Source organism: Sebastes umbrosus, chromosome 8, assembly GCF_015220745.1.
Source record: "Sebastes umbrosus isolate fSebUmb1 chromosome 8, fSebUmb1.pri, whole genome shotgun sequence".
NCBI lineage: Eukaryota > Metazoa > Chordata > Actinopteri > Perciformes > Sebastidae > Sebastes > Sebastes umbrosus.
Window position 1 is genome coordinate 13589953 of NC_051276.1, and position 12824 is coordinate 13602776.

A 12824-nucleotide genomic window follows, 5' to 3' on the forward strand; every position below is an offset into this window, starting at 1 on the left:
TTACACATTCACAGTTAGCCAGCTGTCCTTTCTGCATGTTTCAGTTTAATCTGCGTTGCTTTGAGCCTGGATTATAACTGTAACTCCTTTGTATTTGTGTAATATTATTTTACGATGCTTTGATTGGTCAGTAGGCGGTGCTTTCATACGAGTTGATCTCTTATCTCGAACATAACCTGCTCTGGAGCAGGGTAGGTGTTCAGCATCAGTTACCATGGCGATCTACCCCGATAAGAAGTGAACCACCGTTGTAGGACTGAAAACCCTGAAGTTACCTCACTAACCCCAAATCCCTGGACAAAGTTTATGGTGTCTGCCTCCTATTACCTTCCTCCCCACTCCCTCACAACACTAAATAAACCTTCCTTGCATTGGTATGACCATGCATGTAATTTATATTGTTTTTACCACAAATAATGGTTACACCAAACAATAACTCCCACATGAAACCATGTCTTGATAGTGGTAATAAAAACATTTTTTATTCTCTATCATCAATAAATCCTATGATCATTTAAACCTTTCACAAATTTACAGAATCAAATAAAATAAAAATAAAATCGACAAAAAAAAAGTGAATCCAATTTATAAAAATCAGAAAACATTTTCTCTCCAGGTACACTGACTTCTAGTTCAGAAAATGGGACTTTTTTACACCAACAAGCAGACGAAGCTTTCTGGAAAAACAAAGCAGAAGTTGTCAAAGTTTTGGAGCATCATTCAAACAACAAAACCAACAACAAATAACAGCAACTTTGAAAATAAAATGACATAATAAAAATCTGGAAACATATTTTCCCTGCGAGATTGACCAAAGGGGAGACAAAAAGGCAGACAAAAGACACTTAGACATAAATAAGAGTCCACATTCAAGAGGTTAAACAGGAGTGCTGATGTGTGACTGGTTTGAACACTCACACACACACTGTGTCATCAGCACTCCTATTCTGTATTTTTAGGGTTGCTTTGAAACATGATGGCCAGGCCCACATTTAATACAATAAAAAAAAAAAAATAAGTTAACAAAATTGACATTACTTAGGGTGTGAAATTATCTTTGAAATGTGAGACAATAATATGAACTCTCACTGGAAAATGTTTGAAATGATAAACCACTATTTTATTTTTTATGTGTTCCTCAAAAATGACTGAAATGTTGTTCCCAATACCTTACGGCTCTTCATCGGGTGCGATGTAACAAACACATGTTTTTAAATCCCAGTCAAGTTCTCAAAGTTTCCAAGACATCAAATAACACACTGATTTTAGAAGGAAACACATAAAAGACTGTACTATACCATCTTATCTTATCTTTTTGGTAGGAAGCTTACACTATAGAAAATGTAATTTTGTTTTGAATAGTTTACTAAAAATAAGCATTATACAGTTTTGATAAAACCTTTAAGGATCATATTTTTGTTCATGGGGTTCAAGCAGTCAACAATGTTCCTGTTATTCTAAATGTTCCATATACTGTATGGTATATACCAAGTTTTTTTGTAATGTCGGAACCTTCACATAAAAAGGCAAACTCTATAGGTCTTGTGCATTTTATCATTCATTATAGAGATATGTTGCTAGAATTCAGCACATGTTGATCTTGACTTGTATGTAAGTTAGGTTCTCTGGGATTGAATAATGCCTGTGAGCAGCTGAGCAGCTTCATCCTTAACTTGAAACAGTGGGGTTGAAGACATTGGAGGTACGATATGATTCAGGAAAGGACTGTTGATGATAAGTCAAAGCATTATGGAAATTCTGGTAATCAAGACAACAACATACTGAGCAACTGTGGGTGTTAGGTCAAAGTCACCACTTATAAATAAAGTATCTGGAAAATAAAAGTAAAATTCATCTGTCCTGTACAAAATACAAGGCAACAAAAGATCCCGCCACAAAGTTTTACTAACTTTTAGTTATTTCTGATGCCTAATATTAGTTCATGTTTGCGCTCAGCTCACCCACACGATTTCCAGTCTAGTGCAGCTTTAAGTTGACTGATAAATTTGAGCACAGCTACCGAGTAGTTCACATGTGCAGAGGCCCTAAAGCACAACACAATGTTCCTGCTTCAAGGAAATCCACAAAATATACAGTCCATTCAAATCAGCGGGACCGCTTCACTGTGTCAGAAGCAGCTGAGCGTCGGGGGAAACTGGTGTACACAGAATCAATAAGGCATGCGTTACAATAAAACAACATCGTTGATCTACTAATATCATCCAGGGGTTCCAAACTATTCCCTTCATTATAATCTAGAACTATTTTTCTGTTTTACTGATCCCAAATGTTGAGCACAGCACACATTGTGACACTTTGTGGTCTGAAATACAGCTGAAACTGAAAGCCACTAAAATGCCAAAGCAATTCAGCAAAGTGACGCTTCGGAGATGATAGCTCATTGATCAAAAATGTCCAGTTACAGCAATTATAATATAGTATGTTTAAAACCTGACAGCTAGTCAGCATATAATCCAGAAGGTGAATTTGCCCATTCGTTATGTGGCATGTCTATTAAGCCAGCCTCACTTTTTACAGCATTTTTGGCTACACGTAAATCAAAAGAAGCTGCCGTTTTTTTATTTTTCCTCCTAACTAGACTCAACAGTCAAACAAAAACTTCAGCACATTTTCTGAATTTGCTGTAGTTTATGGAAAGCCTCGTTTGCAGTCAGCATCCTTTTTACGAGAGACTTTCTGTGTATAGGAGGAACTTAAGGCATTGTTGAAGATGCGGTTGAACCTGTGCTACAGAGTTCTGTCATTGGGATCACTGAGATCACTTACACTTACTACAGTATTTCACACCTCATAACCCTATAAGGGTGTGCAAATTATCCTCACTTATAATTCATCATTTAAGTTACAGTCATTACAGAGTGAACATAAACAACACATCTAATCACATAATCAAAAATCTACTGTTTTCCTGGGATGTTGAGATGTCCAATTTTTCAAGCCAACCGGTGTCAAGTCTTGAGATGAGACCATATAAACACCTTGGGGATTTATGTATACAGTGAAATATATGTGAATGGAAACCATGAGTGTACATGCTTGGCTGACATTTGCATCTATATCATATGACAACATGTAATCAAATCAAATGTACAGAATCCAATTAAGGTGACAAATAAAAGACAGTCCAGGAAGCGAGTGCTTTTGAAATTGACTGCCCAGCCTAATGTCCCAAGTCTTTCTTCTAGAGATGGGTTTGTTTTGTGTTCTCTGTGTTTGGAGGGCTGCATTAACCTGTATGGTGCTGTTGTGCTGAGGTGTATAAGGGGTCCTGCTTCCTTATGTGGTGTGTGGATCCTTCTCCGACTACAGCCATGCAAGAAAAAAATAAAATTGTGTTAATAACACAAGCATTATATATTTATATTTTCTATTGATATAGCAGGCCTACATTAAAACTGTATTTTCAAAAGATCTAAAAAGCTGCATCACCTTTCATAAAGAAAGGTGCGTCAAGCACAAAAACATTACAAATGTCCAACGGTAAATGCTGTGTTAGTGATATAGTCAGCTGAACTGGAAAATCTGAAATTTGAAACCAGATTTATTTCCGTGATATCCTCAATTACCATTCCCCAAGGAAAATAAGAACAATGAAGATACAGCATTATTATGTTCTTATTATTATTATTATGTTCCCACAATCACCTATTTGGGGCAGATTTTATAAGGTAACTTCATCCTACTGTAAAACCGGTTTAGCCACAAGTAGCTGCAGTTCAGATTAATCTGTGCTCGCTTTACAGAAATCAGATCTATCTTTGCATACGGTTGTGTTTTAAACCTCTGAAAGAACAAGTTTAACTGAACCGACAGAGCAACAACAGCCTCGTGATGATCGACGTTGAACTGTTGTCAATCTGCTGCCGAGAAATATATGATGACGATCGATCTCGGAGATCAGCGCTGAACAAATATCTGAGCTAAAACCTTGCAGTGATTCTTAACAATTACAATGAGTGACATGTTGAGTCAATGTCATTATACTATAAAAACATGAAGAACAAGAAAGCGAGTGACTGTCAGTGAGGAAGACATCTGTGTGTGTGTTTCAGTGTGTACCTTAGATTCGAGCAAGCTCAGCTTGTTTGTCTGCTTCAAACTCGCCTTCGTTCTCATCGTCTCCATTGTAGTCGGCCAGCTCCTCCTCCATGTCTTTATCTATCGGAGAACAATGTTGTTATTACCAGGAAACACACACACAAATCCCTTTTCAGCACAGTTTCTTAATCTTTATCCGTAAATAACTATCTTTAACTCAAACTTAAGCCTTCAACTGGTGAACTGCACTTAGATAAACCCCAAATAGGAGATTGAGGATATACTCACTCCCTCAGCTCTCTCTCTCTATATACACACACACCTATTCTATCAAGACACACACATACCTATATTTTCAGCCAGTTTACTGTGCTGTTGTTTCTCCAAATCAACTCCACCCACGACTTGCTCGTCTGCGTCATATTCGTCTGGCTCCTCAAGTTTCAGACCGTTAGGAGTCTCATCTGCCTTCACCCGGCTAATCAGCATGCCTTCCATCCCAGGGTCGGCCTCTGCAGATATTACCAAATTGTTGTTTAATTTGATCAAAATGTCATGCCTGGATATGAATAACAAATTAGTTCACTGGTTTCAGCCATCTACCTTCTGTCTGGGCGCCCTCTTCACGAGCATCCATCACCTCCATGTCTTTATCCTCAGTCAGGTTGTTCTTGAAAGGTTCGCTGGTCTCTGCCTCACCCTCCTCTGTTTCCAGAGCTTCCTCTGGTGGGAGCAAAATGTCTTGCTTGACTGCAGCAGCAGAAGGAACAGACTGGTGCTCTACTTTGGAGAGATCCTCCTCAGGAAGCAGGTCTGCTGGGGCATCTTCACCTGGTAAATAACAAGGCAGGAAGCAAGTGTGAGAGTGTACACCTGTTGTTGCAAATCTACATAAAAGTCTACACGATATGCAGGGATGCACAAAATGCAATGGATATACATACACACACATAAATATGAGTGTTATTGCATGCTTTTAGTTCAATTTCAGTTAAGTCACCTTTATCCACGATGATCTCATTGGTCAGCAGTTCAGGTAGATCATTTTCTTTAGGCTGAGAGAGGCTTGGTGTGTGGCTTACAACAGTTGATGTCTTCACTGCATCAACTCCAGCCATGACTCCAGCTCCATCTGCTTTTGCTGTTCCATCCACTGCGTTTTCCTGATGAGGATTAAACATCATCATATACCACAATCCTTGTTTACGTCATCAAAACTACTGCATGGACAACGCAGTATGAAACTTCAAAGTCAGTCAATGCTATTAGATCTGTTTATTATGTACACTTAGAGACCAGAAAATCAGAGACCCTGGCTCTGCATTTACTGTAAGTGGACCAGTCTTGTCCGTTTTGCTAGATAAATAGGTGCAACATAAACTCCATTTCTCAGATTACATGTTAACAGACTACAGAGAATGATTACAATCAGAATCCAGTTTATTGCCAAGTAGGTTTTCACGCACAAGGAATTTGCTTATGTAGGACGGAACCTGCCAATATCTGATATAAATAACACGATAAATAAATAAATATGTCATTAAATGAACCAACAATAATATTAAAAATAAATGTAGGCCTTAATTAATTAATAAAATGTGACATAAATTGATATTTTCTGTCTTAATTTGCTTCTTCATTTATTTATCTTTGTATTACTTCCCCTATCTATCTACTCTTCTATTTAATTTGACCTTTAATTTATTTATTTCTATTAACTTTTGAATTTATTTATTTTTGCATTTAATTAAAATGTATTTATTCATGTATGTATTAAATTATGTATTTATATATTTCTGCATGCTTTTCCCTTTGAAATTCCCCCCTATATATTTCTTTATACATTTGTTTTTACATTTATTTATGCATTTCTGCCTCATTAAGCAAATGATGGGGCTACAATGAACTAAAGAGTGGATCAGGCTTTATATCGCCAATACTTGAATACCCTGATCCCGATCCTGTGGAAAGACTCTGGACGTGTAAATATGGTTGACATACTTTCACAGGGTTCACTGTCAAACAGGAAATAAACTTACCTGTGACGAGACACCTGAAGGAGTGATGAGCTTCTCCATCTTCTTCTGAACTTCAAGTTTAACAGCAGCCACTCTCTCATCACACAACTCCTTCTGGGACAGGACCTGGGACTGACAATGGGTCCTACGCATGTGTAAAACACACACAGACACACACACGTACACATTAACCGGGAATGACCGATTCATATTCACTGGACTGAGGCGATTAATAAAGCTGAGCTATTGATTGTGGTTATTGTCAATTATTTATACCAAGAGGGCTGCAATTAACATAGATGGAGATTCATCTTTATCTCCTTTCAAACAGACCTGTATAAATGAAGGAATCTTTTTCTTACATGTCATAAGTGAGTTTGTTGTTGAGGGTTTTGATGTTGCCTTGGCAACCCTGCAGCTCCTTCTGAAGCTTTCCCAGGTCATCACTTAGCTGATTCGTCTGACCTACAGTACAGGCACAAACAACACATGAAGAGCCACGTAAGAACTGAAGTTTTTCTGCAGAGCTCTGTTGGCTGCTAACGCAATGCAAATTTTTGAGAAATAGAGGTCAACAGTTGGTTACCTTTGAGTTCCTGTATGGTTTTGGTACTGGAGGAAATGTTCTGCTGCAGTGTGCCCTAGAAGTAAAAACACAGAAACTATCAGCATTCGCAGTTGCTTTACAGTTGGTATGTTTCTTTTGATAATGTGAGTTTAGAGTGAGCAGAATCAAAGTCCCTAAAATTCCTCTGTGGCAATTAGTTTATAGACGATAGTGTAACGTTCAATTTGTCCCTGTTGCATTTTGTCACCATTTAAACTGCCTGTAGTGTTATGTGTGTGTGTGTGTGTGTGTGTGTTAGTGTGTGTGCACCTTCTCTTGGCTGCAGGTGTTCTGAGATCCTTCCAGCTGTCTTTTGTAAAGGCTTTCTATGTGGCTAATCTGCTCCTTCTGTCTCTGGATCTCCTCCTGGAACTCATTCTTCTTCATCTCCACCACTCCTCGCTCTGCTGCGCCACGTCGCACCTGGCCTTCCAACTCATACAGCTTAGTCTGTATCACACACACAAAGACAAAGGTAAGGCAATGACAACAACAATCTGACTGTGCAGTGAAAAATGAAAAAAGAAACACTGGGTATTTACAGATTGACAGAAACTAATGACAAAATATAAAGCGCACTGGCTGGGTTTTGGGAGTTTCTTCTTTATGCCACTTAAACCCAGGACAGTAAAAAACTGAAACCCTGAAAAAACAGAAAACCAAATGAGGAACTAATGAGGCCTTTTTTAACTTCTGTTTCCTCATCATTGTAAACACAACGTTTAGGAAAATGCTAAAAGCTGACATTTTCAAGATCTATTCTGAGAGAAAATATGAATTGATCGGTGACGATTTCCAACAAAAGATGCTTCAAACTACATTCAACTTATAATCCATGTAGTGTTCACTCCAGAGCACAAGCTAGCCTTTAAATAACTTCAGGTTTTATAGCATTTTTAAGGTGATATTTGCATTGTCCACTACGGTTAGAAAACCACAGAAACACACATACACATAATCACTTATAGATGAACCTACCTGTAGCTCCAGGTTGCGAGAGCTTGACACCCAGTAGTTAAAGCCAAGAACCAGGATACAGGCAATCAGAGCGCCAATCATTAGAGGGGGTGATCTTCCTCCACGACGCCCGTTTCCCAGCCCACCCATAGCTGCCTACAAACTGGACACACACAAACCACAGCCAGGGTCAGCACACTTTTCATTAAATCTATAATTACATGTTTTAAACAAGCATTTTCTGTCTGTGAGCCCTGAATCACATCTACTATTTGAAATTGGTCAGCTGATATGAGGCTAGTTGTTGCTGATAACATGGTTAAGGTCATTAAAGGAGTCTACAGGTGTTTTGGTTTTGCAGGTTGCTTATAGACATGTAACAAGCTCACATGCCAGGCCTGCAAGTGGCAGTGAGCTACTTCTGCTTGTAAGCAAGCTATTGTCACTCCATGGTGTCAGCAAAAACACAGAATACAGGAAATGTTATCTGATCATAGACGTACTACGTGCAACTTTGTTTTGAGGTGCACAAATATTAAGACCACATTTTAGAGAACATTCATGATGACACATGTGCATTGTATTGCTTAAGGTATTCACCCTTACCAAAGATCTTAAGTCTGATATACTTTCACTTCACTGGTACAGTATCATGTTGTCTGGTGGTGGCAATGCATAATGCAAACTAATAGGCTCAACCCTGCCTATCCATGCTTGGGTTCCTCAGGTGCAAACAATGGTTTAGAATGGTACAATGTAACCTACAGCGTAATTTACTTCATGCAAATTAATCATAGACCAAAAAATACAAACACTCGCCATAGTCAAATCATAATCGGTGGCTATAAATCCAACACCACAAAGAGATACTTTTATGTTTAAAGGTCCCATATTATAAAAAAGTGAGATTTTCGTGTTTTTTATTATAAAGCAGGCTTAAGTCCTATATAAATACTGTGAAAGTATCTAAACACTCAATCCACAGGGAAATACACACAGCCCGTATTCAGAAACTCTGCATTTGAAACAGGCTGTCAGGATTTCTGCCCATTCGTAATGTCACAAATTTACAATATTTAGACCCTTGACTGAATTTTAAACGTAATGCGCTAAACGGAGCGTTTCAGACAGAGGGTAAATACGGGCATATTCAGGCTGACAGTATGAGAAAAATAAAGGTTTTTTTTAACATTACAGCATGTAAACATGTTCTAGTAGAAACACAAAATACAAGTATGAACCTGAAAATGAGCACGATAGGGGACCTTTAAGACAAAGTTAATACGTATAACGCTTAACAGTTGACATTTACCTTATAGGAGAAATATACTGGAAAAACAAAGTTCGGAAACTTGTGTTTGGTGGATTATTTCTCTGTTGTTACAGTGCTAATTGGCATTGTATTTTACATCGTTGGAAAGCCTGTTTCTTTACCTTCGCAATGATGTCCAACTTGTAAGGATCATGCATTTGTGGGATGAGCAGCACAGCTGATTATGTGGGGAGCGCCCAAGAAAAATTTGCCAAAATGCTCTGCTAATGGCAAACAGTGCATTCTCATAAGGCTACCAGGAAGCCTGCAATGACTGCCCTTCACCGTCAGGCCCGTTTGCGCTGGTGTCGACAACACAGACAATGGAACCTGACCATGTGGGGGAATGTCATGTTCAGTGATGAGTCTAGGTTCTGTCTGCGAAAGTTGGATGGCAGGGTCAAAGTATGGAGACGACGCGGAGAACGCTACGCTGATTGTTGCACCGATGGAGTAACAGCATTTGATGGGGGCAGTGTCATGGTGTGGGGCGGCATCTCCCTCACTGGCAAAACAAGGCTTGTCATCATTGAAGGCCATCTCAATGCAGGGAGATATCGGGATGAGATTGTGCAGCCAGTGGCGATCCCATATCTCCACAATCTTGCATCTAACTTCATCCTCCAAGAAACAACGCTCGTCCCCACAGAGCCAGGGTTATCACAGACTACCTCAACAATGTGGGAGTAGAGAGAATGGAACGACCTGCCAAGAGTCCACACCTCAACCCAATTCAACACTTGTAGGATCAGGGCGTGCTGTACGTGTTAGAGTGACCAACACAACCTCGTTGGCTGACCTGCAATGAATCCTGGTTGAGGAATGGAACGCCATCCCACAGCAACATGTGACCAGGTTGGTGACCAGCATGAGGAGGAGGTGCCAGGCTGTTATGGCTGCGTATGGATCTTCCACTGCTACTGAGGCTCCTGACGGTGGATTCAATCAATAAAGTGTAAAATTTCCAATATGTCTTGTTTGTTCCTTGTTACTGATAGAGAGTTCAATCATCCAATCCACCAAACAACTCAAAACAAGAGTCAGTACCAACAGGAGAATACACTGTTTACCATTGACAGAGCATTTTGGCAAATTTTTCTTGGACGCTACCCACATAACCAGCTGTGCTACTCATCCCACAAATGCATGATCCTTACAAGTTGGACATCATTGCAAAGGTAAATAAACAGGCTTTCCAACGATGTAAAATACAATGCCAATTAACATTGTAACAACAGAGAAATAATCCACCAAACACAAGTTTCCGAACTTTGTTTTTCCAGTTTAGATGCCTCGTATTAATCTAGCTATAATGATGCTGGTATTGATGTCAATGTGTTGTCACACAGCAGCAGTAAGGTTACAGGAAAGGGTGGCACAAGGGAGTCAACCTCAGCTGAAGATTTCAATTTCAAGCCCTTCATTTTCATTGTAAGTACAACGAAATTAGATTGTGACAATCCCATAGGTGCTAAAAAAGATAATACAATAAAAAAAGAGATAGTGCAATATAAATATAAATAAATATAAAAGATAATACAATAAAACAAATATAAAAATAGAATATGTATATTAATGAGATGACAGTTTTGCCAGATTATTGCACAAAGTGTCCGTTAGATAATTATATAATTATTGCACAGAGTGACAAGATGACAAATATACAGTCAATCTATGTGATGCCAAATATACAGTCAATCTATGTGATGCCAAATATGCAGTCTATCTATGTGATGCCAAATATACAGTCAATCTATGTGATGCCAAATATGCAGTCAATCTATGTGATGCCAAATATGCAGTCTATCTATGTGATGCCAAATATACAGTCTATTTATGTGATGCCAAATATACAGTCTATCTATGTGATGCCAAATATACAGTCTATCTATGTGATGCCAAATATACAGTCTATCTATGTGATGCCAAATATACAGTCTATTTATGTGATGCCAAATATACAGTCTATCTATGTGATGCCAAATATACAGTCTATCTATGTGATGACAAATATACAGTCAATCTATGTGATGCCAAATATGCAGTCTATCTATGTGATGCCAAATATACAGTCAATCTATGTGATGCCAAATATACAGTCAATCTATGTGATGCCAAATATGCAGTCTATCTATGTGATGCCAAATATACAGTCTATCTATGTGATGCCAAATATACAGTCTATTTATGTGATGCCAAATATACAGTCTATCTATGTGATGCCAAATATACAGTCTATCTATGTGATGCCAAATATACAGTCTATCTATGTGATGCCAAATATACAGTCTATTTATGTGATGACAAATATACAGTCTATCTATGTGATGCCAAATATACAGTCTATCTATGTGATGACAAATATAGTCTATCTATGTGATGCCAAATATACAGTCTATCTATGTGATGCCAAATATACAGTCTATCTATGTGATGCCAAATATACAGTCTATCTATGTGATGCCAAATATACAGTCAATCTATGTGATGCCAAATATACAGTCTATCTATGTGATGCCAAATATACAGTCTATTTATGTGATGCCAAATATACAGTCTATCTATGTGATGCCAAATATACAGTCTATCTATGTGATGCCAAATATACAGTCTATCTATGTGATGCCAAATATACAGTCTATTTATGTGATGACAAATATACAGTCTATCTATGTGATGCCAAATATACAGTCTATCTATGTGATGACAAATATAGTCTATCTATGTGATGCCAAATATACAGTCTATCTATGTGATGCCAAATATACAGTCTATCTATGTGATGCCAAATATACAGTCTATCTATGTGATGCCAAATATACAGTCAATCTATGTGATGCCAAATATACAGTCTATCTATCTATGTGACAAACAAACACTGGGATCACTGCTAGTAAATCACAGCACAGGCCTGAAATCAGGTTATACCTAAAACATGTAAAGTAACGATAGTAACCAGACTGATCTTCTTCTTCTTCTTCTTTTTACGCAACTGCTATCAGTAAACATCTAACGACAGACAAAAGGGTAGTTCAGGTCATGAATTAAGGTTATAACCATAACGTTAGCTGATGTTAACAGCCATCACAGTAGTTTGTAGAAGATATAACGTTATGTTGCAGTATACTTTATCAAAATAATGACAGCCAAACCGACAAAGAAGATTAATGAACTAACAAAGCATAATGTGTCCCGTTTTCCTGTTTGAGTCAACGCTAAAAGCAACTAACATTGCAACATGACGCTGGTGTCGTTGGCAACCTATCTAGTCCCCAGTCGCCTGTTAGCCGCTAACGCTAGCTAACGAGTATCTGTCTATAACTCACCCGGTTTAGACTCGACAGTCACAAAGCAGGAGTTAAATGTTGAGCCGGGTATATGGAGGGATACTTGGTGATATGTTTCACAGTCTAGCCGCGTTTCTCCAGTGTGATTTATGCCTAGAAGCAGCAGCGCTAGGTTAGCTCGTCTCCATTATTGCCATACAAACAGCAGAGTCCCTCCGGTTGGTCTGTGGCTGGTGGAGCCTTGCAGACACAGGACACTCAGGTGGTGCCTTTGCGTGCTGTAGGGGAAAAAACGGCGTTTTGGATTTCCCAGGGGTCTGTAAGTAACCTGCGGCTCTTTAGCTCCTCTCCAGTGGCTCCCTGTGGCTTTATAAACATGGACATTAATTACTGTCTTTTGTTTACATTTAAATTTTAATGTATCATGTTGTAGGTCTATGGTAGGACGGTACGACGGAGTATTAGGGCCACATTGAGGAAAAAAATAAATCTGAGATTTAGAGAATAAAGTCATAATATTATGAGAATAAAGTCATAATATTACGAGAATAAAGTCATAATATTACGAGAATAAAGTCATGATA

At 38.5% G+C, this 12824-nt stretch overlaps 1 protein-coding gene across 6 annotated transcripts; it reads right to left on the reverse strand.

Annotated features, from left to right (window-relative positions):
* Positions 1-454: 454 nt before the first annotated feature.
* On the reverse strand, positions 455-12552 carry golm1 (golgi membrane protein 1). 6 transcript variants are annotated; one of them, XR_005207900.1, is made up of 12 exons: positions 12280-12552; positions 7663-7804; positions 6955-7134; positions 6664-6718; positions 6440-6542; positions 6099-6222; positions 5060-5222; positions 4663-4890; positions 4407-4571; positions 4081-4179; positions 3253-3332; positions 455-677 (listed from the first exon to the last, which is right to left on the reverse strand). XR_005207900.1 is itself a non-coding variant. In XM_037778068.1 (11 exons), exons 2-10 carry the CDS (start codon positions 7789-7791, stop codon positions 4082-4084), a joined length of 1245 nt encoding a protein of 414 aa, XP_037633996.1. In that variant the 5' UTR covers positions 7792-7804; positions 12394-12552; the 3' UTR covers positions 455-3324; position 4081. The 6 variants fall into 6 exon arrangements, 4 of the variants coding, with proteins under 4 accessions (XP_037633996.1, XP_037633997.1, XP_037633995.1 ...); XR_005207899.1 differs by having other exon boundaries at positions 3253-3324; positions 12280-12550; XM_037778068.1 differs by having other exon boundaries at positions 455-3324; positions 12394-12552.
* Between the last annotated feature and the right edge of the window lie 272 nt (positions 12553-12824).